Genomic DNA, 25,910 nt, shown 5'->3' with positions numbered 1-25,910 from the left:
CCTCTCTACACCCTTCAGTGTTGTCTTGATTGAATCAAAGTAGTCTTGAACTACCTTCATAACGTATGCATCCTTGGGGAAATGTCTGCAGTAAAAAATTTCTAATGGTCGCTGTCTCTACCTGCCTCTATTTTATCATGTCTTTGTCCACAATCTGAGGAGTGAGCCAATATCAGATAGCCCCTGCTAAATATCTGGAACAGTGGTGGCTGATGTGTTTTGTTATACAGAGTGGATTGTACATGGACAGACTGATGGTTTGTTTGGCCCAGCCAGTCCTTAAAGCCCTGGAGCATAAGTAGACCACTGAATCCATCGAGCCTGCTCTGCTGTCCAATATGCTCATCTCCAAGCTTGAACTTCACCTACTACTACAAACTTCAACAGTTTTCCTGTCGGCTTCCCATGTCCTTCTATTTCCCTGAGAGACCACAAACCTGCCCATCTCAACCTGAAATCTGTTCAATAATGGAACACCCACCACCATCCTGGCTACAGATTCCGGAGACTTGGGTGACACCATGTCTCCTCATCTCAGTCCTCGCCACCCGTGTTGCCCAAGTTATTGAGACAGGCAGACCAATCCACTATACCCTTTGGGGAAAACTGCTCCTGGTCTGAGTCCTTAACATGGTAATTGGCTTTCATCTTGGTGCTTTATTGTAACCAAACTTGTGTGAATAAGCTTTCCTTAAAAGGCAGATCCTGAGAAATTGTTCCCCACCGAAACATTTCTGTAGAAAAGTGGTCCAAGAGTACCACCACCACCCCCCAGTCACCTCATGATTGATGGGTGTTCCCTCTTTAAAATGCAGCAGTGGTCATGGGCTCACATCCCACGTCTACAAGCCGTAAAATTGGGAAGAATGAAATCCAGTTTCTATTTCCTGGCACTCAGAATGTTGGTTAATAGTCTGTTAGCTTGCGGTTGAAAACCCAACTGGTTTGTTAATGGCATTCAGGGAAGAAACCCTGCTATTGTCACCCAGTTGGACCTACTAGTAACTTCAGTTTGCTGCTGTGCAGTTAATTCTTAATGGCCTTCTATGCTGTCCTGTCAAGTCACTCGTTTATAAAGCAATTGGCCCACATCAAGAGGGTAACTAGCGATGGGTAGTAAATCCCAACCTTGTCCACATCACTAAAACACTTTTTTTTTAAAATGAGTCCATGACAGTTTTTAAAGAGGAGAGTCTGGAATTGTCCAGTGATTGATGCTTTGCTTGTAGAAAATAATTAACTGGACAAAGAAATTAAACCTTTACTACAATTTCTGCTTTTAAGAAGACATATTTTTACATCATCCCCAACTGTCATTTTTTTAAATTTTGTTGAGTTGTATTGCATTTATGTTGACAGTTACAGCACATTGGTTACAACTTTTCACCTTCCCACTGCTTTAAGTATTTCCCCTCTCATCTGAGAAATTTGCACCTGAAGAAAGTAAAACTTGTTTCTGCAAACTCTCATCTTGAGGTAGCATCTGCCAAAGGTGCTTTAAGATAAAATCAATGATTTCCTGCAGAGACTTCATCAGATTGACAAATTATTTTTTCTGGAAAGGATTCTAAGACTGACTAAAACAGGGAAAGAAAGTAAGTCTACTCTAAGACGTGAGTTAGGTGACTTTTTTGCCAATGTCAAAGCAAAACCCTGTGGATGCTGGAAATCTGAATCAAATGCAGAGAATGTGTGGAGTCCATGTCTGTGTGGGTTTCCTTTGGGTGCTCCAGTTTCCTCCCACAATCCAGAGATGTGCAGGTTAGGTGAAGTGGCCATGCTAAATTGCCACTCTGTTCAGGGATGTATAGATTAGGTGCATTAGTCAGGGGTAAATATAGGGTAGGGTGAATGGGTCTGGGTGGGTTACTCTTCAGAGGGTCACTGTGGACTTGTTGGGCCAAAGGGCTTGTTTCCACGCTGTAGGGATTCTATGATTCTAAATGCTGGGGAATGTCAGTAGATTGGCAGAATGTGCAGTGAGAGAAATGGAGGTAATATTGCCAATCTGGAGCTGGATTCGAAACGTTAACTCTGTTTCTGTCACCACAGCTGCTGCCAGATCTGCTAAATTTTTCATCAATGGGCCATGTTAAGGGATTAAATAATATGACTAGCTTTTCTTTGAAAGGAAAATTTGCATACTTAAGAACCAAATCGTGTGAAATAGTCACTGTATCAAACCTACTGTTTTGATGTCAACGTTGATTCACATCTATGTAGGGTTGACCAGCGTGAGTAAAAATATTCTAGAATGTTTCATCACATGAATTACCTTAATCCCAAACCATGAATTGGCCAATCCATGCATTGTTGTGATGCCCTGCCTTATTGGAAAGCAAAATTACTCATCACTGAAAGTCTATTTTGAGATCTTGCTGTGCACCAAAGGCTGCTTAATCTTTTGCTCCGTTGCAACAGTTTACCCCCCCCCCCCCCACACACACACACTTTGCAGGTTTCTCCCTGTTCAAATTGATCTGAAGATCCGTCCTCTTCCCTGAATAAGACATATTCAGTCTGCTGTTCTGGTAATTATAACTGCACAGGATTAAAGAATAACAGGGAAGAAGCTACTCATTGTCATCTGTTTCTTTTACAAGCGAGATAAGAATTGGCAGGTTGCCAAACTGCATGTAGTAACATATTTTGTTGATCTTTGGTTCCGTACTGCAGTGAACAATTCAACGAAACTTAATTTGAATTGCTGACTACAACAATTCCGGTATTTTGCAGTGTCCAAATTCCAGAATGATGAACAGAAGTAGCTTCAATAAACAATTCCTCTGACTAATTTAAAGCAGAATATGGCACTGTGTCCAGCTCTGCTCATCTTACTGTAACTTTATCCCAGTAAGCAGTCAGTACGAAATGGAGCATCATTCTCCATTTCCTCATCACCAAAGTCTCTCAAATGAGCAAACTTGACAATGTCATTTTCTGATAATGCCATGGCCGGGTGACTAAGACCATCCTTACATTCCAGATTTACTAATTGAATTTAAATTACACCAACTACTGTGGTGGGATTTGAACCAGTATCTGGTAAGTATTACCGTGGTCTTCTGGATTACTAATCTGGTAACATTACCACAATGTCACACCTACCCCAGAGATAATAAATTCTGACCTTGCTCATATCCAGTCTGTGAATAAGTTTATGTTTGGATTGTTTGTATCTGGAGAGGCTTTCACGGATAATCAGAATTTTGTTGGAAGTTTCCTGAAAATCTCATTAAGGTTTATAGTTGATGGATATTTGTGTAATTCCATTGGCCAAAGAGCAACAGTGACTGGTGTGTGTCCTAAATCCAGTTAGGTTCACCTGTCACTGATGCCAGCATTGCCTCTTTCCCTTTAAACAATGATTTCATTCTACAAGTTACCAGCACCACTAATGATAGTTTGTTTCCTTTTGATCTCAGCTGTTGCCGCAATGGCAGTTTGGGCCCTGGCACATCAAACACTGTTTTGATGGTATACTATATCTGAAGGTGTATCACACTTCTCATTGGCAACCAAGGTTCTTTGAATGCTGCCTGAATTTAGCACCTTTAATGGTGTTTCTGTATCACAATCAACAGTTCACGTTTCATCTGAGGACTTGTATGTTTTGCACCTAGCTGGATTAATAAAGCATTGTTTGTAAAATATGGGTCAAGTATCAGAATGCATGGTAGATTTGCGCTATTGTGTGAATCCATGAAGCCAGGCTATCATTAGATACAGTGTTTATGAGGATTAATCTCCACTCTACCTCTCCCTGGTATCTATGCTACTTTTGTTGCAGAATATGGTTTGTAAGATGCTATAAATGAGTTTTACCAGTCCTAATAGTATTCAAAAATGTGGGATGTTACACGCCTCAATTCTTTGAACTGTTTTGTAATTCTAGATACAAATACTTAACCTGAAATGCTGTTTCTTCTCCAACTAAAATATTTTTCAAATGTGTGCAATTTTCATCCTGTCTTCCAATTTTGTTCAGTCTTTAAGAAAGGTATTTCTGGTTTGGCAAGAGCTGTTAAGCAATATCGATACGAATTCCATCCTCGCTGTTTGTTTTAGTATTTAGTGGTTCACACTGAATCAAGTGGCAGAGTAACTAGGTAAAAGGGTGCAGTTCAGATACAGTAACGAGGGCACTGTATTAAAATTTAAACAACATTAAATTCTCCTTTGCACCTTTTTCCTTCTTGAAATATTTTTCCAGATATGATATTATTGTCTTGTGTATTTAGCTTTAATTTTTTTATGCTGCATTAGTTACAGAGCCGGGAGGCTGGTACAATTGCAACATTTAAGAGGCATTTGGATGGGTATATGAATAGGAAGGGTTTGGAGGGATATGGGCCGGGCACTGGCAGGTGGGACTAGATTGGGTTGGGATATCTGGTCAGCATGGACAGGTTGGTCTGAAGGGTCTGTTTCCATGCTGTACATCTCTATGACTCTGTGATCCTTGAGAAGGTGAGAGTGAGTTGTTGTTTGTGGTGGAAGGTGCTTCCACAGTGTTGGCCCCGAACACGCGAAATTGCTCACTCGCTCTTGTGCTTTCCAGCAAACAACTGGTGATCGAAGCCATAATTCAAATTGTTTGAAAGCCACACAACACCCAAAAAAAGGCGAGGCTATATTTGGAATTTTCCACTTTCTCCCCTCCCCATGCGTTGAAAGCAGACAAAACAGTTTTCTGCGCCTCATTTTATATATGAAGCCAGTCTTGTGATCAGCAAAAGCTTATTTTCTATTATATTGCTGAAAAGAAAAAAACGTTTAAAATCGAATTTAACTGATTGACGTTGTGCACCAAACAAAAAAAGTGCATGTGCTTTTTTTTTGCCCGTGATGGCCATTAGGTGCATCCCTCTTGGGGATTATGTTTTTAAAACTAAATTGTGCAATATTTATGTTATAAATGTGCCGAAGTTGAACGATTTCGAGTATTCCCTTCAAACCAGGTTATATTTTTGGCCACAGTCATTGAGGAAGGAACATTTTGAGGATGGCAGGTTTTGCTCCTGGATGGAGATGTTATTTGAGTCTGTTCTGTAAGGGGTCAGTTACCACCAGAGGTTCCAGGGTTAGGAGCGAATTACTGCACTGTAATGTGCTGACAGGAATCGGATTCCATAATAAAATGGAAAGCCAATCTCAATCAGTTTGCAGCATCAGTTTTTGACCTGAGACTACTATCCTTTTCCAGCAACTGTGTTCTAGACCTGCACTTCTCATTTGAGCCCAATTTAATTTACCTTTATCAGGGCTTCGTCATCATTCTCATTCCTCAGTTTAATCACAACTTTTAATGGTCTTGTTTATATATTTGATTCAGCTGTGTATCAAATTGCAGAAGGGGAGTATTTTATAACTCCGTGCAGGATTGCGATTAGATGCCAAGGCAAAGAAGAGTTGTACTCTCAGATTATTCGTATTAAAGAGAGGACATAAGTTGGGCAGCTATTATGATTTGAGTCTTCATAATGCGAAAGGTTAGGATAGAGGAGTGAGGGGAGAGGTAGGGTAGGTGGAATAAATATAAAAGGGATATATTTCTACTTGCGGAGTCCAAAGCTAGGGACCATGAAGATAGGATAATCACTAATGAGACATTCAAGAGAAGCTTAATTCATTACCACAGAGATGAGTTGAGATGAATCGCATGGATGTGTTGTAGGGGAAAGTAGATAACTCAAGGGGGAAACATTGGGGATATATGCAAGATAAGAGCAAGCTCATGTAGATCACAAACATTGGGATGACTATTTCAGCCAAGTGGCTTGTCTCTGTATTGTAAAATTCTCCGTAAAGTCTAACCTTTTTTCCTCCATTTCCGCTGGGATAACGTGATGGCTGATTCCTTTGTAACATTTTACTTTTTCTGTTACTTGAAGTAAGGCAATGGATTGTATCAAAAGTTTTTGAAGGTGGGAAAAAAAATCTAGCAAACAATGGTAGCTCACTAAAAGCAAAGACCACATCAATGTTGATCAATCCCTGCCTTTCAGGATTTGTTGTTTTTCGAGATTTCTTTCTGTTTAGAAGCTAGTATCAATTGATTTCACAGGCAAGAATGATTTATTTCTATCCAATTTTATAGCTGCCGTAATACGTACTGAACCTGTTACTGTCGCTATTCATGAAATGTCAATGCAAAAAGAGAATTATAGTGCAATGTGACAAGGACACAGCTGTTGCTGTGTAATAAGTTCAAGCAGCAACAAAATAACAGTTGCAAGGACCAGTGGAACAGTAATTTTCACCAAACGGGGAACTTTGTTTCTAATATTCAGCAAGAGCTAAAAAAAAACAAAATAATGATATGATGTGTATTGTCAGCATTCTTCGTGTAATGGCTGGTAGAGGGAAAGTTTACGACTGTGGAGAATTTAATGAGTGTTTGTGCTATTTCTGTGAAGTAATATATCATGTTTGTTCAGCTGCTGTCACGGTTAGCTGCACAACCGGAAAAATTGATGTTTTGTTTATTCTCCGACCACTCCCCACTCCTCTCTCCCCACCCCCTGCTCTGAATTCCACTACTGCCCTGTGTAATGTTAAAATAAAACATCATGTCTCAATAAAGGAAATATCAGCAGTGGAAATCAATCCAGATTCTGTGTTTTGCACCTTTATGAGGGATGTCACTTTTCAACTCCCTGTAACTTTGTACATTTGGAATGCAAGACTGTGGCAAATTCTTAAAAAGACTAGAGAGAGAGAGAGGCGCATGCATAAAATGAATCTCAACCCTTTTGGAATTGTTCAGCTGTTGTTTCCATTGTAATCTTGCCAGTTAGTGTTTAGACTGTTTCCTCCAGTTTCTCAACAAAAAAAATGTTTAGCAGAAGGAAAAAGAAATTATGTTCGCATTCACTCAGACATATAAACAAAAACTTTATCTCTTTTCAAAACAAAAACTGAGGTAGAATGAGTCTGGAGTTGGAACTTGGACATCTTTGACCATCAAGTCTGCTCCCCTTGTAAATGCACCTCCCACCCCAAAACTACGATCTATGTTTTTCTGCATGGGAGAACCATCTCAAGTGAATTCATAAGTCCTGATATTTGGAGTAAATTAGCAATCAGTACCAAATCCAATAAATAGAAAGAGGCATCTGTGAAATGGCCCACTTACGTATCTGTAAGATTTTATTCTGAATCTAATGCAGGGGAAAATAGTCAGGATTAACAGTACATGGATATTTGTACACTTAAAGCCGTTGGCTCAGGGCTGGTTAAATTAAATCCTGAGAGCACTCTACTGTTTGTACTTAAGACTTGCCATCAATATAAAGGGGAAAGTCACTATGTTCCAACTTGTCTCAGAACAGTAGCAGATTGGTCTGGATATTAAAAACAAAACTGATCGCCTGGAACAAGCAAATTGTGTGTTTTGATTCTGATTTTTACCTTAGTCATGACTCTACAGATACAAGGAACATTTAATTCTAGATTTCCTGCTTCTGGCAGAAGGCCTCCAGCCCAGCTGTGCTCAATGTATTTTTACCCTTGTCTCACTGCCAGCTTCTGAGCTCTGTGAAAAATAAAATAAAATTAAATGTTTCACGTCCCAGCTGAACTATTAAGAGACTTAAAAGGGAAGGTCTAACCATGGGCGCCTGATTTGCAAGCCCCGACATAATGAGCAGCCTTTCATTTTGAAGATGGCTCCGAATTTCAAAAGGAGGAGCGGGTTAGAGAAGTTTTCAGAAATCTCCATACATGGGAAAGAATGTTGGCTCATCCATCTTGTCGAGTCTCATCCCACTGAATTTAAGATTTCCATTCTGGCCCAGATTCAGCTCAGTATAAAAACGTTCACACGATGCATACATTTTTATGATATGATCTCCAATTGATTATGAATGTAATTGTTTCCAAAAAGACTGGTGATTCTGTGGTATGAAGGGCAGAGGAAATATCGAGAGCTCCCTGTGTGAAGTATCAGTGCCTCTTGTAGAGATTGACTTTCTCAGGTTTGCAGGGTTGCTATCTATTGGTGAGGCCAGTTAATCCTGGAGCTATTTGTGAGCTTTCTTTAGTATCCCACAGAACAAAGTTCTACATTTAGCTGTTTTGCGTTGTTTTCCCATCACTTCCTTTTTAGCCACTACATTTTCTGAGCAATGGGTTGTACATTGTACAGGATAGGAGAGCATTACAAGCGATATTTTCCTGCTTTTGCAATGTACATTAAGTGGAACTTAATGTCTGCCAAGTTCCTACCTCGTGCAATAATGTGATATTCATTATGTAAACATTACTATAACATTACTGTAGGGGCGAGGAATTTTAGCCGATCCTCATTATTTTGATATTGGTGTGTGTTTTCAGTGGACGGAGAACTTTTTCCAATTTCAGCAGCTGTAACATATTTAAGCATTCCTTATAATGGCATCTAATGATAAATATACCCCGTGGTCGTGAACTAAAGCATTATCCCTGGCAAGCTGCCATTGCATTGGCAGTAAGAGCTTGTTCATGCCCTTTCCACACAGGGAATGTACACTCTGATAATATGTGTGCTCTGAAAATGAAATATTTGCAAAATGCCATGCTAAGTTTTCACATTGTCACTGTGATCGATGCTTGGATGTAGTGCTGCTGCAATGTTTCATTTTATTGCAGCACTGTTTAATGTCACAATGGATTTGTGACTAACTGGTTGGAACACCAGCCCATATTTATAATAATTTCAATTGAGCTTTAATCCACTTGAAGACCCAGTAATGATCAACGTCCTCACGTAGTGAGCAGAAATTCTGCCGCGTCTCGTACCCCACTGCCCCAACATCTTTGTTTTGTGTTTCTTCCTTTCCCTTGAGTTGAGAAAGACCAAAGTAGAATCTGTCTTGTGGTCATGAATGTTGATTTTCACCATCACTTTGCCTCCCAGTGACCAAAAGCAGGAAAACCACAGAGAATGCAAAGTATTTTCCGAGGCCTGTCTGCTTGCTGCTGTCTGGTTGGCGTGTTTCTCTGTCTGAGCTGCATCTTCTCCCCACCACCCCAAATCTTGGGAATCCCTTTTGCTTTTACAGACAGAGATCTAGCATTTAGTAAGAACTGTGGGCTGGCTGGCTGTGTGTTCGCCAAGTCTCTCTCTCTCACCGCGTATGTTTCATGACTGTTTCAGGCTGATCTTGCCATATGAAAGATATATCAAAGGGGAGGAGGACAAGCCTTTGCCTCCAGTCAAGCCTCGGAAGCAAGAGAGCAGCCCTCCTGAGAGCGAGAGCAAGGTGAGGGCAGCTGCAACCAAACGGAAGACAGAACCAAATCGAAAAGTGAAAAGAGAACGAGACGTTGTTCAGAAAGTGAAAGAGTGTTCTGAGGTTTGTGCTGCTTTCTCTAAATCTGCTTGAGATATGGGAAGTAGATTTGTAAGTGTGTGTAAGCTGCATAGCGCTAGAAGAAAGTCTCAGCGTGGTGAAGCACTTTCTGACTGGGAAAAGTTACAGTTGGGACTTTGCCATTCATTTTATTTCCAGTGAGCTTGCTGACTGCATTGTACAAGCAAAGTTAAACTGCAGCTGCTATCTGAAGGCATTTCTTTACATCAGGTACTCGACATACATTCGTGTTTGGTCATAAGAGCTTTCAGCATGTAATTGCAGTTTAATCATTTGCATGTATCCTTTTTTTCAGAACCTATAGCAAAACAAAAGTTTAGAATCTGTGTTGCTGCATGTTAGTGCCAGGCAGTATGTGTGTGATGTACCCTGTGGTTTCGTGCATACTGTAGGTGTCTGGGACGATCACTGTTCTTGGTGTGCAATGCTGTGTGCAGGGACTCTGTGTGTGATGCTGGGGCCTGAGACATGGTGTGGCCTCTTGGAGAGGCGGGGAGGTGGTCTCTTGAAATGAGAAGGGGGACTCTTGGAGAGGAGGGAGTGGGGGCTTTTGATTGGGAAGGGGATGCTTAGAGCAAGCGGGGGGGAGAGGGTCTCGCAATGGGGGGCTCTTGGAGTGGGGTCTCTTAGATCAGCGGGTGGTGGGGGGGCTGTCCAAGTGGTGCGTCTCAGAGAGGGAGGAAGGGGTGCTCAGAGTTGGGGACGGGAATAGTGAGGGCTCTGTGTGTGGCTGTTATATTGTGGTGCAGTTTAACACACAGTTGTGAGGGTTTTGTTTGTGCCACTTCTAAGTCTCTGATTCAGCGCAGACTCCCTGGACAGTTTGTCATGTGCCATTGTCTGTGTATTAACAGCATTCACCTTCTATTCATATTGATTTGTGGTATTGCCTTGCTGTTTGGTAACTGCCAGGTTGCCATGAAGGAAAGTTAGAAAAGTTTGTTAGTGGCTGCAGGTGGAATTCTCTTGGTGTAAAGTTTGAATAAATCTCTTGGTCTGTGTCGAGCTTGACAATAAATGATGAGCGTATAGTTAACTTCCCTCATCCTGGAGTTGTTTTGAATTTACAATGTGCTTGGAGGTACCTCAGTGAAACCATTTGGATTTTCCTCTGATGGATGACAGGATCGAAATCCCCCTCTAACCATGACGAGGGTGGGGTTTCCATACCAGAAGACCTGAGGATAAAGGGCAAAAGGAGTATTCAGGGATAAGGGACAAGTGTAGGAAATTGGGATCAGTGCACCCTTTAGTGCTGGTTATGTCGTTGCAGACTCAATGGGCCAAAGGGTTTTTTCTGTGCTGTATGACTTCTGACTCTGTGAATGTCCTTCTGTTTCCCGGTGAGCAGTGGAATGGTTTTCCCCCTAGTGGTTTGCCTGAGAGCTGACAAACAAAACTACTGCATGTGTTCCATGTGGTAATGACCATCAGCTCTGGGCTTGGCTGGTTAGAATCTTTTATAATGGGAGCCTAGTTGATGGTCAGAGATCATTCCCATTGGTGCTTCTGAGCAGCAGCATGCAAACTCATGTCCCTCTCCTCCCAATCCCCTACAGCGCCCTGGCAAAGGCCACTTCCATCATTGTCTTCAGAGATCAACATCCTTTTCTCTCCTGGTTCGATGTCTATGGAACATTCTGGAAAGCAGTCACTCCAGATGCACTTACAGTCCCTCCAATGCTACCAGAAAACTCAAACAATTCAGTATTTCTGAATTTGACATACTGAGGCCTGGTGAAACCGGAATGAGATAAAATGGAACATACCACCAGACAGTTGTTCAATACAAAGGGAAGGTTTGAGCATCAGTTGAGAAATGTAGCCTTCCCCTGAAGATGATGGACCCTCTTGAAGCCTGTACCTGATTGGAGTTAGGTTTGTGGTTAGTAAACATTGCCAGTGTCAAATTTTGCCATTGCTGACACTGGCTTGGCTGGGAGGGCTGAGCTGGTGGCTTTGGGGCCAGTTTCTAGACTATCCCAGGGTGGAAGAGGGCTGGGAGGCCTTGCAAGGACTTGAGTTTATTTTCTGGGGAACAGTCTCGATTGTCACTTTTAAGGACCTCTGGTCAGGCTGCTTGACCTCTGTCATGACTAGGATACCCCTTGGCAATCACCAAGACATAATGGCGGTTTTGAATTTCTGTATTGTTATTGTCCATATGCCAAATCACGGATGGTCTGTCCTATCCAGCCCTGGTACAGTGCCATTGATAGATGCCAGGTGTGTTTTTGCTTGTTGGCAAACCCTTGCTCTCTGTTCACGAATGACTAGGAATTAGAGCATAGAACATAGAGTATTACAGTGCAGTACAGGCCCTTCGGCCCTCTGTTATGCCAGCCTGTGGAACCAATCTGAAGCCCATCTATCCTACACTATTCCATTTTCATCCATATGTTTATCCAATGACCATTTAAATGCCCTTAAAGTTGGCGAGTCTACTATTGTTGCAAGCAGGGCGTTCTATGCCCCAACCACTCTGAATAAAGAATCCACATCTGTCCTATACCTATCACCCCTCCATTTAAAGCTACATCCCTTCGTGCTAGCCATCATCGTCCAAGGAAAAAGGCTCTCACTGTCCATCCTATGTAACTCTCTGATTATCTTTATATGTCTCAATTAAGTCACCTATCAATCTTCTTCTCTCTAACGAAAACAACCTCAAGTTCCTCAGCCTTTCCTCATAAGACCTTCCCTCCATAGCAGGCAACATCCTAGTAAATCACCTCTGAACCTTTCCAACGCTTCCACACCCTTCCTATAATGCTGTGACTAGAACTGTACACAATACTCAAAGTGCAGCCGCACTAGAATTTTATACAGCTGCAACATGACCTCATGGTTCCGAAACTCAATTGGATTGCAAAGTTTTCACCTTCCTTCTCTACATGGGGAGAAGTGAAAACATTTTAAAGCAATTTTACACTTGTTGCTCACATGACAGTTGGCTGAGGCTTGGAAATATATGTGCCATCACCTGCATATGAAGGCATCGTTCACCATGTGGACTGGCTACCAGTGGGCACTATTTGAAAGTGGCAAAGCACAGGTTGTGAGATCACTTCACACTTTTTATAGGGTTTGGTGTTTCCTCTTGTGCTGGAGGAATGGAGAGAAATTCATTTCTGGAAATAATTGCAGTACTGCAGCAACACAAAATACAACTCCTAGAGAGGTATCAAGAATGTACATTATAAATGTTAAACATGCCCAGAATCGTGCAATATGCACATTCATTACTGACACGTCTGGACTTCCTCACATTAAACATTAGCTTCTGTTTAAACATAGTTGAACGTTGGATCACTTTCAGTTAATTCATATCAGATCTAGAGAGAGTTGTTTTCCAGGCTGAAACAGAGGTGACTGTTTAACATTGCGGAATACTCTTCAGTGTTCTGTAGTTTGCTCATCTGTCTGGTATTTTTCATGCAATTCCATAGGCCCCTGAGAGACAATAGTATTTGATTGAAGTGGGATCGCAACTTGACCCCCACCCCCGTGCCATTTAAACTTGGCAGCAAAGAACAAGACCTGAAACCTGTGCAAAGTCAAACTGTAATAATACTTTTGTAACATTACCACCACTTTATATTTTCCTGAATACTTTTTCATAGCTTAAAGAGGAAGGTGATGTTTTAAATTTAATGGGGGTCTCTGCTCTCTTGAGAATTTCTCATGTGTTGACACATGACTTGTATGCCTGTGACAGAACTTTATTAAGAACAAATAAAAAACAGAACATGCAAAGAATTCTCAGCAAGTCTAGCAGCATAAGCAGAGAGAGAATCCAAGTAAACGTTTCAGGTCAGGGATCTGTCATCTCTCTGCAGATGCTGAGTGTTTCCAGATTTGTAGCATCTACACTATTCTGCTTTAGTTTGAATAATTTTGTTTTAATAACTCATTTTCCCCAAAGGAAAACCTGTCATTAAGATTTAATTCCATCAGGGAAATAACCTACATCAAAAATAAAATGTTGGCTTTTGGTTCCCCTTATCGCATATCAACTTACTGATTAAACCAAAGTCAATGCTCTGACCCTTCACGTTGTAATATTCTCCAACAAGGAACTTTTTCATGGGAATTAAGCTACTGTTAACGAGACCGTGGGGCACTTACAGCCTCATACAGTTCTATGGAAGCTGAAAGCTGGGCACAGCAGTGTGCATTTGTGTAGCACCTATAAGCAGTGAAACTTCCCAAGGCACTTTTCAGAAAGGTCGTTGGGCCAAATTTCTCAGTGCGTCTGCTTACCCAACAAGCTAAGCTTCAAGCACATAACTCAGGCAGATGGGATAGGCCTGAGTCCTCCATCCCTACAATGATAAGGGAAATCTGCATTTCTTCAATGTTGGTCTCTTGAGCTCTCCTGATTAGCCCCTCCTGTGCCTTAAGTCATCTAGGACGTACACTCTGGAATGGACTGCTTAACCCTTTCCCCCTTGTTCTCTTCCCTTATGACATTTGTTAGTTACAACTTCTTTGGCGGAGTTATGTTGTAATATCTCCTTTTCTGAGTCCATGTCAAATTTGGCTCATTTGCCACCCAGGAATTGTCATGGGATATTTCATTGCAAGATGTGCTACACAAATGCACATGTAATGGAGTCATAGAGCTGTACGGTACGGAAACAGACCTTTCAGTCCAACTCGTCTGCATGGACCAGATATCTTAAATTGATCTAGTCCCATTTGCCAGCATTAGGCTCATATCCCTCTAATACCCATCCAAATGCCTTTCAGGGCAGCACGATGGCTCACTGTGGCCTCACAGCACCAGGGGCCTGGGTTTGAATTTAGCCTCAGTTGACTGTCTGTGGAGTTTGCACATTCTCCCCGTGTCTGCGTGGGTTTCCTCTGGGTGCTTCAGTTTCCTCCCACAGTCCATAGATATGTAGGTTAGGTGAATTGGCCATGCCAAATTGCCCATAGTGTTCAGGAATGTGTAGGTTAGGAGTAAATGTAGAGTAATGGGGAATGGGTTTGGGTGGGATATTCTACAGAGGGTCAGTGTGGACTTGTAGGGCCAACGGGCCTGTTTCCACACTGTAGAGATTCTATGAAATGTAATAGTACCAGCCTCCACCAGTTCCTCTGGCAGCTCATTCCATACATGCACCACCCTCTGTGTGAGAAGGTTGCCTCAGGCCTCTCTTAGATCTTTCCCCTCTCATCTTAAATCTATGCCCTGGGAAAAAGACCTTTCCTATTCACCCTATCGATGTCCCTCATGATTTTATAAGTTGTAAATATTTGTCCACCTCCAACCTGGGACATTTAAGCCAAATCTACCTTGGACAGATAGTAATTAGCCGATCAGAGTTAACCGGGAAAGTGCTGCCTTCTCAAGTTCACTGCTTGATCATCTGATCTAAGGGAGGTTAAAAAACAAGCTGTACACAAATTAAACTTTAAAAAAAATACTCAGAAGGGTGAAGTGAAGTTCAAATGTGTGTCAATGAAACTATTAAATGCACTTCTGGCTGAGCAAGTTTATAGCTAAAAGGGCCATCTTAACGTACTGCTTATCTTGACAGTTTACTCAGCAGAACGTGAAACTCCTGGACAATGCTGCCATTTAGAGTACACAAAAGCACATTGCAATAGAATGACAAGAAGCTCAAAAAGGCCTGTCAGTCAGCGATCATACAGGTAGCACCTTGAGAAAGCCCTCCGAGTCAGAGTTCATTCTCCTACATAACGGTATAAAAAGGGGAAATTATGCTCACAAGTCACATTGCAGAAAATTTGAATCACAGTCTCCACAGTGATGGCATTGTGAGCGTTCCTATCTACATATGCAATGATGCAACTTTAATTACAAGGCCATGGATTGGGAGATGTTAAACCATTCACAATATTTCTTTTAAATTTGAAACCATTGTGTAACGCAATAGCCTTATCCACTCCCCCCCATCCGTCAGCCTCCAGTTCTGCTAGTTTTGCCCACATGTTGTTTTTAATAGTTTAAAATCAGGTTTTGTGTTCAGGTCCAGGCTTGTGACACACTGTTTGGTTTGTTTGTTTTTCTGTTCTGCCCTATGGAATAGTGAGAAATAGTAGGGATGTTACTGTTCTCTCACCCCAGGTGGATGGTAAAGGGGCATTAATGACCTGCCAGATCTTTTTAGTAAACACAATCTCCAGTTTCTAATCAGGAAGCTTACCGAGGGCATTAGCTTAGAGAAAAAAACATCTTCCCTTCACCACCTTGTCCGTTGGCGAGCTTTGGTGTTTGTATTTGCTGTTACCACCACCACTTTGGTGATTTTTGTAACGTGATGATGAGAGGAAAAGGATTTTACAAGAAAGGAAACTGAGTGGTTTTGTCACATGACTGTAAGAAACAGCTTCATTAACTAAAAATAACAGCTTTTTTTAAAATTGGGATATTTAAGACCATGAATGAGACTGTAACATGATGCTGGGCTTGTTACATCAGTGTGGTATCAGAACTCTAGAAGAGCTTTCAACTTACAAATATATTAATTGCATTGATAGATTCAGCTGTATAATACACCAACCTTGAAATTTATTTTGAATTAGCACTAACCTTCTAATTTTACTCTAACTGTTCTTTTCCTGTTTAAAATACAGCCTGAATCATATCCTTTCTGCTTTTCTTTAACCATACTTAAAGCAATTAGGCATTGATAGTTTTTAAAAATATATATCTACATTGCAACTCTTTCCTGTGGTGAAGATTACAGTAAGTTTGAACAGATCAAAAGCATTGTTAACTGAAGAGCTGGGAATTGGGCCAGGATTCCTTACGTCTTTGTGTGGTTTTACTCTTTGAATCAGCAACAATTCTCCTGCATCTGTACCTCTGACACGATGCCAGAACTGAGCTCAGAACTGTTTGCAAAGGCCGGACAGGCTGGGGCTCTTTACTCTAGAAAAGAGAAGCTTGAGAGGTGACTTGATAATGTTAAAGACCTTTATAAAAACGGTCTTATGGATTAGACATAGAGAAAATATTTGCACTTAAGGGAATCCAGCTAGGGCCTTAACATGTGCAGTGCCTTCATAAATCCAATAGTCATGAGTTCTTATAATGTGAAACTTTTTACCCTAAGCAATCATTAAAGTGCATCGCATTGATGCATTTAGCGGACTCTAGGTAAACACATGAGGAAGAAAAGAATAGGAAATATATGTCAATAAGCTGAGGTCAGAAAGGTGGCAGGAGGCTCATGTGGAGTTTAGAAACTAGCATAGACTAGTTAGGACAAAAATCAAATCTCTTACAATTGTATACAGTGTTGCAGTGGATAGCGAAATCAGGAAGTCCTTAATTCTCTCAATGAAGCTGGCTTAATACTTCCTAGTTTGAATATCTTCTGGTTATTGAGGTTTTAACCTCAGGGAGATGAACCAATTTGTTTATCTGTCCTTTACAATAAATCCTGAAGCCCACTAATTTCCCCCAAAATTTTCAGCTCACAGGTCAGGCTTGGCAACAAGAACATGTGTTTGGAAAGTTGGCCCATCTTATTGACTGACCAGATTATTTGGGATAATTGATGTGATCCAGTAAGGTAGCAGTTGGAAGCAGCCATAAACCATGCTCAAGTGGCTTTGAACTGAGTCCCGGTCTGACACCACAATGGGCATGTAAGAGGCCATGGCGTTGTTTGAAGGAAACCAGCAGGATTCTCCCTGGTCCTGGCCAGCAATAATCCCTCACCACAGCATTAAGAAAGTCAGAGCAATCGCTACAAGGACTTGTTGAAGGCTTCACGTCAGTTTTGATATTGACTCTGTCCTGGGAGAAGCTCATCCTGCATTGCTACAGCTGGTAAAACCAAATATAAAAACTCTGTGGCCTCCTTCAAAAACAAGCATGCATCAGGCAGGGAGAAAACAGAGGCAGAGGAAATCCTGAGTCAGCAACTCATTCAAAACCTAAGGGTCTGTGCTATCCTGTCATACATATTGCAGACAAGTCCAGATCTGCCGGACAAACAATTCAGATGCTAAACATGGTAATTGTTCCCTCAAAGGACCTTAAGTAAGTTGATAAGTGTTTCATTGGCTTTAAAGGACTTTGTCATATTCTGAGCTCATGAATGGTACTTCAGGAGCCCAGATGCTTTCTTCCTAATGAGGAACAGGGCTCTATGAACAGCCTGTGCTGTCAGTCTCCAAACATGAACCTTTATGGCTTGCAGTGGGGTGTGGTGATGGGTTAGGAATGGGAGGGTTTGGTTTTCTTGGTATGCATTTGTCTCTTAAGCCTTGCCACTGTTCATAACAGCACATTGGGAGTTAATAAGGAATGGTGGAGGAGGAGGAGGCAGTGGTTTCGTTTCTGCTGAGCTGTTACAACTTTGGAAAACTTTGAAGTGTGGATCAACCACAAGTAAGGTGACAAAATAGGCTTGAGGGGCTGAATGGCTGCCTCCAGTTCCAGTATTACCCAGTTACCCCAGCATGAAGCGAACATTCTGTAATAATGCACTTGTGGTCACTGAGGGGCTGAAGTGAAGGGAGGCAGTCACACCAAAGGCTGAGAGATTAATTGACTGATAATTTTAGCAAAACCAAATTCACAGTTGTTTACCAGGAAGCAATATAGCCAGTGAATATCACGTTCCAGCAACGGCTTTGTTATAAAATAATCACACACTATGTCAAAGAAAGTAGGTTATTGTTGTCATGGTAACCTTTTCTGTGATAAATTCAGCAATTATTTATAATGCAATGCTCCATTGTGTTAAAAATGCAACTGGTGATAATGGATCATGGAGAATATAGATGACTAGAAAAATAAAACACATTAGTAAAGCCTAAACATTTAAAGTGATCCAGTGGTATTGTTCAGATGCATCAGTGCATTTTATTTCTCTTGCTGTCGTTTTTGTTTCGTTCCCTGGTTTCTCCAGACCCCTTTCAACATATTGCCTTGCACTGGTGACATTCGGAAATGGCTACTACAGAGCATTGCTGATAGCCTGGACATGTAGATCCCTTCCTTTGGCCTTCTCGATCCCTCTGTCTGTGTCTCTCTCTTTCTCTGTTTCTCCCTTTCTCTCTCCCCTCCCACTCATTTGCCCCAGCTCAGAATCTTTCCACAGCAGCATGACTGAGATAGGGAGCTCATTGAAACATGTCTGTCATTTCACCGTCTATACTCAAACTGGACACGACTTTTTAATGTCATTTTGGAAATGGCAGTGAGTTCTAAAAGCACTTGATTTTAAAAAATCTGTTCCATTTTAAGCGAATGCAGCAGAGCTATTGGAGCTGAAAAAGACAAACTTCTGTCAGATACAAAGAAGTCATTATCAAAAATTAAATAGGTGGACAAATGCAGTTTGAACTAGAAATGGTTGTTCTTTTAGACTACAACCCCCCTTCCCCCCAAAATAAATTGCATGATTATTGGGGTAAGGGTGGTAATGGATGCGTTGAGGCTGATTGCTTGAGCTCTACAAGTGTCTTGAGAACCATCTGTCTCACCATATCTCTCTCTCTTCCCCCAACCCTCCCTCTCCCCCTTTCTTCACCCGCTACACAATTGGTCATCATGCTTTCAGCTGTCAAGGCCCAAAGCTGTGGAATTCCCTCCCTACATCTCTCCATCTAGACTCTAAAGTATTGCAACACACGAAGAAACCATTCGGCCTAATATATTTGTGCTCGTTATTAAATATCCATCTGCTCTAAATCCACCTTTCCAGCATTTGGCCCATAGTCGTGTAAATATTACTCGAATGATGATGGTTCTCACCTCTACAACCTTTTAGTTCCATATACTCAGCACCCTCTAGGGCTGAAAAGATTTTCCTTAAAATCCTTCTAGTACTCCTGCCTTTCATTGAGATCCATGGTCCCTAGTTATTGACCCCTCTACTAAGGGGAAATGTTCCACATTATCTACCCTGTTTTTGCCCCTCCATAACATTCTTTCTTTTAATCAGGTTCCCCCCTCAGCCTTCCCTGCTTTAAGGGAAACAATCCCATCGCCTCTAGCCTCCCTTCACAGCAAAATCATTCTAGTCTGGGCGACATCTTGCACCCTCTAGTGCAGTCTCATCTTTCTTATAGTGTGGTGACCAGAACTGCTCTTAACAGACTGGGTGTGGCCCAAGCAATATTGTATACATTTCCATCTTGTATTCAGCACCTTCACTATGAAAGGCAAGTATTGCCATATACCTCCTTAACCATCCTACCTACCAGTCCTGTTGCGTTCAGGAATCTGTGAACATGTATATCAACCTCTGTACTTCCTAAGGTGCTACCATTCATTCAGTATTCCTGAGGTTTGTCCTTAAAAGACCATCACCTCACATCTATCGGCATTTGCCACTGCTCTGCCCATCTGACCAGCCTTTCAATATCATCCAGTTGTCGAAAGCTTTTTTCTCTCTATTTACCACGCCATCAATTTTCTTGTCATTTGTGAGTCTGTTGATCACACCTCCGATGTTCATGTCTACATCACTGATGTACACAACAAACAGCAAAGAAATTAGCTCTGAATCCTGTGGTATGCCACTGGACATGAGCATCCAATCACAAAAACAGCCATCGCTCTAACTTCTGCCACTAAGCCAACTTTGGATCTGATTTGCCAGATTGCCCATGATCCCATGGGCTCATAGCTTCTTAACCAGTCAACAATGCATAACTTACCAAAACCTGATGTAGATTATATCAACTGTACTACCCTCATCTACACATCTAGTCACCTTCTTGAGAAATTCAGTCAAATTTGTTCCATGTGATACCTCTCTGACAAAGCCATGTCAAATAGCTGAGCTTAATCCTTGCCCCTCCAAGTGGATATTAATTCTCTTTTCCAGTAATTTCCTTACCTCTGATTACAGACTCACTTGGGCCGTAGTTTCCTGGTTGATCCCTACCATCCTGTAGATTAATGGTACCAACGTTGTCCAGAGAGGATTTGAAAAATAATGCCAGGGCCCTCCAATCTCCTCCCCTTGCCTCCCACAGCAGCTCCTTTCTCCTTTTAAGACACTCCATTTAAACCTATTTCTTTGACCAACCTTTAGATTACCTGTTGTACCGCCTGTCTCTGGGTCAACTCTTGTGCAGTACCAAAGTTTGTTTTACCACATCAGAGCCACTACAGAGATGCAGCTCAACTACAGAGAATTGTTTGGCCTAAACACTAGGTCTGTGCTGTTTTTATTTAAGTTTTGTATCAGTAATTGTATTTCTATTTGATGCTTAGGCAATTGCAGCCACAGAGAGCAGCCAAGAGATGGACAAATGGAGAGCAGACGTGGCCTTGCCAAGGGATGGAGTGGTAACACAGACTGAGACTGGAGAGAAGGACCAGGACAGGTGTGATATCTCCGAAGGTTCAGACAGCAGAGGGACCCAGGCCAAGGACAAAGTCAGCAAGGCAAACAGTGACCAGTCAAACAGAAAGGAGGCTGAGCTGCTATCTTTGCACAAGGGCCTTACAGCCCATTTGATAGATGTGACAGCACAGAGCCAGGCAGAAAGCAAGGCCAGCTTGGCATCCTGTCAGGATCACGAGTCGCCGCAACAGCCAATGGACAGGCCGGCAAACGACGTCCAGGAGAAAGTCGCTGGAACGGTAGCCATGACGGAGAAAGATACGGAGAAAGGATACCTGTCTGATCAGGGTTCAAACGTGGTGTCGCCAGGAGCTGCCAACAGCTCCATTCATTCTGATCAGTCACCAAAGGATGAGGTTGAGAATTGGGCGGGGGGCATCCAATCAGAGAGCATACAGAGAATGCCACCTGGGCAGGTGGGGAAGGGTAACCTGAATCCTTTGCCTGGGCCCCTCAAAGATAAGGAGGAGCTGCTTGTTACAACAAAAACTGAGGCTTGCCCCAGCTATCTGCCCCTGGTCTACTCCAGGGGTCACCCTGGCATCATGTCACCACTCGCCAAGAAGAAGTTCTTGTCTCAGGTCAGCGGGGGTTTGCCCAATAACAATCCAATTGGAGCCCCACCTCCGCTGATTAGTACTAAAAAATGTGGTGAGGATGGTGAAGAAATGGTTACAGCGGAGAGTAATTTTTTACAAGGCTCCACGCCAGAACAGTTGGCTATCAATCGACCTTCTGTGATTCAACATGCACATAGTTTTCAAAAGAGAAATACTGATGAGCGAGGGGGGACATTGAAACATGATGGTTTGAATAAATTGTCTGATTCTGAGGCAGCTTATCTTTCGAAGCATCACCTTAATTGCTCAGAATCATTCAAAAGCTGCGCTTCTTACCCTTTCACCGCTGATACTATAGACAATGAAAATAAAGGTTCTGAGAAGAAAGGTTGCCAACCATCACAAGTGTCAAGTTTTCTAGCAGACTTCTACTCCTCCCCCCACCTACACAATCTTTACAGACACACAGAACATCATCTTGTTAATGACCACACATCAAAATACCTGAACACGGTCATGAAGGATAAAGGTTCTTCGTTTGTGCAGAATAAAAACCAGGATGCTGTCTATTTAAGGCATCTTTCAACACTGCACCGGTCAGAAAAGAAATGTGCAGTGAAACCTCCTACAGAAGAGCAGCCCACTGACTTGAGTCTTCCAAAGTTAAAGAAAACGCTACCCAAGAGCTCATTAAACAGTGTCATTCATTTACCATCGCCACTAGACATCAAGAGCACAACAGCAAGTACACAGCCAGCCCACACTGACTGCAATCCCAAAGCTTGCCGTGTCCCTCCAATGCCAATACCGACCAGCACCAACAGTGGTGAAGTTGCCCTGCCCCCCTCAACAAAGCTGGAGGAAGCGGTCAGACCGGCGATCAGCTCCAAAGGAGGTTCACAGATCATTGGAAGCTCTAAACCCATCAAGAGGAACCGAGAGGGCATGGACAATGGCAGCAGCCAGAGCCCAGACAAAAAACTCCGGGCTGTCTCCCCCATGCCACTGGCAAAGGAGCTGGCCTTGAGGGAAAAGCCATCTGACTTGGAAGGGGAGAGCAGCAAAAACCAGGGTCCCGGGATTATCCTAGAGGGCCACAAGTTTCCATTGCCGACCCCGATATTCCCAGGCGTGTATCCTGGAGCCTTTGTATCTCAGGTTCAAGATATGTGCGATGGCCTGGGCTCAGCATTTCCAGTTGACTATGCCCATCCTTTACAATACTTGAAGAATCAGGCTGTGCTGTCTCCACTCATGCAACCATTGGCCATCCATTCCTTCATGATTCCGGCGATGCAGAGACAGATCCTTGCTTCAACCGGTGCCTCCCCACAACTGTATAGACATCTATCCGCAGCTGCTGCCCCAGTCGCAGCGTCATATGGAGATCTTTTGCACCATAGCCTTTATCCTTTAGCTTCTCTGAACCCACAGGTCGCCTATTCCACATCACCAATATCTTCTCTACATCCCAGCACAAAATTATAAGCATTTTAATTCTGTGAACATTTCATGAAATCAAGATGTAGCGTAACAGCCTGATGTTTCATGTTACATCGTAAGACTTTGTGATTGCAAACTACCAGCAACTGGTTTATGTATTTCTTGCATTCACTTTGAGATGTCCTTTTCATCTACAAATTAAGATTTGTGGGGTTTTTTATTACATTGAATGCAAAGTAATTTGTTCTTGTACATAGAATTTTTTTGGCTGCAGCCTAACACTATCACTTGCAATATCAACACGTTAAAAGGCTGTAAATATTCACTACAAACATTTACATCTAAATTAATTTATGCAACTGTAGTCAAGTTTTACTTCCAGCTTATGTTGTTTTGGTGTGCGTTTCTCACAGTCTTGGTTGATGGATGTGTTGAATATTATGTTCTTGTTCCAGAACAGGATAGCTGTAATAACTACAGGAAGTTCTCTGCAGCTGTAAATGTCTGTTTGGATTCTTTTGAATCCTTTCCGTAGAACGCATATGTGGTGGTTAATTTCTGTACTATGTAATAGTGCACCACTAGGCTTTTTTGTTTGTTGACTTTTTTTGGACATAATTACTGCTCTTGCAGTTGTTAGGAGCTTGACTTTCACCGATTTAAAAGCAGAATCATTTAGAGTTTTAAAGTAAAAACTTTTAAGTTTTACTACTTAAAAGAATAAAATAACTAACTCAAGAAACCCTTGCCAAGCTTTAATATTTCAAAATAAATGTAAATATTCAATAGTTTTCATACTTTCAATGTGGTCCCTGGCTTCAAACCCACTGCTGTTAAACCGCGACTAAGCTCACAAGCTAAAGATTTGTATATAAGATATGCTAGCTGTAGTTGCTACATTGCAGGAACAAAAAAAACTGATAATTTTATATTTAGATCTTGTCTGCCTTGCATTTAAGGTCACAAAAGTATAGCTGCAAGGGTTCTTTCTGTGGTTCCGCATAATGTTTTGTCAATCAAATGTTTGAACCGTTAGTCTCTTTAATGTAAACAAGGCAGATTTTGAAAAGAAGCAAAAGTGAAGCTAAATAACAAAATGAAGAAAAACAAGATTCCACTTTGGCAAGCATTCTGCTGGTTTTCTAATAAAGCCCCTTCAGTCTATTCCCCTTGTCTCTGCAGCTGTTGGTGAAGCTTTAATAAGATTTGTGTTGAAATGCAGTTCTGGCTCTTTGTTCAACTCCCGTGCTTGGCTCAATCTGCAGCAGCCTTTTGGAGCTTGGAAATTTTCACTTTATGTTTAAAAGTGCCGTCATGTTAAGCAAGTTAAACGTAGGCAAAATACTTTCAAAGAAAGTCTTTCTTAAACTTATTAGAACATTTGCTTCAAGAGAACTTGACATTTGGTTACAATAATTTCCTTTCAGTTCCACACTAAACATGTTTAACTGATGCCTCAGTATTGCATGTGGCCTTCTGGCAACTCCACTGCAACATCAAGAACTAACTGTGCCTTTTCATTTCAACAACACATTAAAACTTCAGTACTTAACTGCACATGTTTGTCAATGGTATACCATGGTCACATCTGGTCTAGCTTTGCAAAGAGCATTATGATCATAAGTATTGTGAAATCAGGATATATTATTTTTGTTGGTTTCCATGCTCATAATGATTATAATGGGCACTTACGAGATTGTTTGTCTGATTGTGGCTATATTAGTTACAGAGAATGTTGTTCTCAAATGGTCGTTTTATTCACCAAGACACATTGCTTAAATATTTTCAGTCTGTATCTTATCAGCAAGATGTTTATACTGACATGTTCTTATTATAAAACTTGTAATTTGTAAATACCGAACACATTTTCTTCTTGCATTTTTTTTGTTTTGTTCTATAGCACATTTTCATATATTGTGATTTGTACATAGTAAACGTGAAGACTAGTAACATTAAGATGGATCCTGATAGTTTAAGGTTATTGAGTAACCTTGCATTAGGTTCAAACTTTAAATCTAATGTTACTGAGCCAAATGTAAACACTAAGTTTTGTTTTTGTATGTTCTCAAAGTGTACTTGGCAAATGCTTTTGATACTTTGTGCCAATAGTTTATCAATCACATAGCTGGCAAAATATTTTGTACTTTCTGATCCACTGTTATATTTAATAAAAGGTTTACTACTTAAAAAGTGTGCATTTGTTCTTTGGTTGAGATGAGTCATTTAGCTTTAAAGGTTAGATGCCTTTCTCAACATGTAAGTTCTTTTTACTTTTTTTAAAAAAGAGTTTGCTATTTTAGGTAACAATCTAGCCTCCTACTCCCAATAATAGTATTATTGTTTGACAAATGATGTACAGGTGTGATATGAAGAGGTGCAAGCTAAAGTAATACATTGAAAAAAGATGCTTGAAGGCAGTTAGAGTTCAGACATCTTACCTTAAAGTCTGCAACAAAATGTTACATATTTTGAACCTCAGCTAATCTTATGACAAAATCATTCTGACCCAGCTATTAGAAAGTAAGCCAGCAGCCAGTTGAGACCTTTTGACCTTTGCTCCCTGTACCTCACAACAATACAACTGAGATAGGGAATTCATTAAAATGCGCCTGACCTTGCACCATCTGTTCTTAAACAAATCATTTTAATTGTAGTCCAGACGTTTTGAACATAAGGATTTTGTTCAAGATTTTTAAATCCAAAAATATGTGTTATAGCATTTTTTAAATCTGTTTCCCCTAATCTCAAAGCTTTCAGCTTTTATAAACTAGATTACTTCAGGTCTCAGCTCAGCTGAATTTCCTAATGAAAGAATGTAACACAGGGTCCCATTTGAGGAAAACAATACAGGCTAATATCTTACAAAGTTGATTGTATCTGTTAATTTATATCAAATACATTTTTTAAGTCCACTTAAGTTTTGTTAATCCAGCGCAAGTCTCTGTCATTGATAATGTAAGAGCAAATAACTGCAGATGCTGGAATCTGTACTGAAAACAACAAATGCTGGAGATCACAGCATGTCAGGCAGCATCCATGGAGTGAGAGCAAGCTAAAACTTTGAATGTAGATGACTCCAGAGCTGAAGTGTGGAGGGCAACAATAAAATCGAACCAAGAATCTGAGAGGGGAGGGTGAAGGGGATTACTGCCCAATGATTACAATGCAATTTTAACATTTCTTTTAAGTGGTAATAAAATGGA

General features: G+C 41.3%; 1 protein-coding gene across 4 annotated transcripts in view; it reads left to right on the top strand.

Moving 5' to 3' along the window:
- The window catches only part of arid5b (AT-rich interaction domain 5B), a 125,260-nt gene extending 101,810 nt beyond the window's left edge, over positions 1-23,450 (top strand). For all 4 annotated transcript variants that reach the window (XM_043712312.1, XM_043712313.1, XM_043712314.1 and 1 more), the window contains 2 exons: positions 9,140-9,338; positions 20,572-23,450. In XM_043712312.1, the coding sequence (XP_043568247.1) occupies positions 9,140-9,338; positions 20,572-22,752 (2,380 nt within the window). In that variant the 3' untranslated portion in view covers positions 22,753-23,450. The remainder of the gene's footprint in view (positions 1-9,139; positions 9,339-20,571) is intronic.
- The last annotated feature ends 2,460 nt before the right edge of the window (positions 23,451-25,910 follow it).

Source organism: Chiloscyllium plagiosum, chromosome 22 (genome assembly GCF_004010195.1).
Source record: "Chiloscyllium plagiosum isolate BGI_BamShark_2017 chromosome 22, ASM401019v2, whole genome shotgun sequence".
NCBI classification, from domain to species: Eukaryota; Metazoa; Chordata; class Chondrichthyes; order Orectolobiformes; family Hemiscylliidae; genus Chiloscyllium; species Chiloscyllium plagiosum.
Note: the sequence above shows the minus strand (reverse complement) of the source record. Positions and strands in the feature narration are given on the sequence as shown.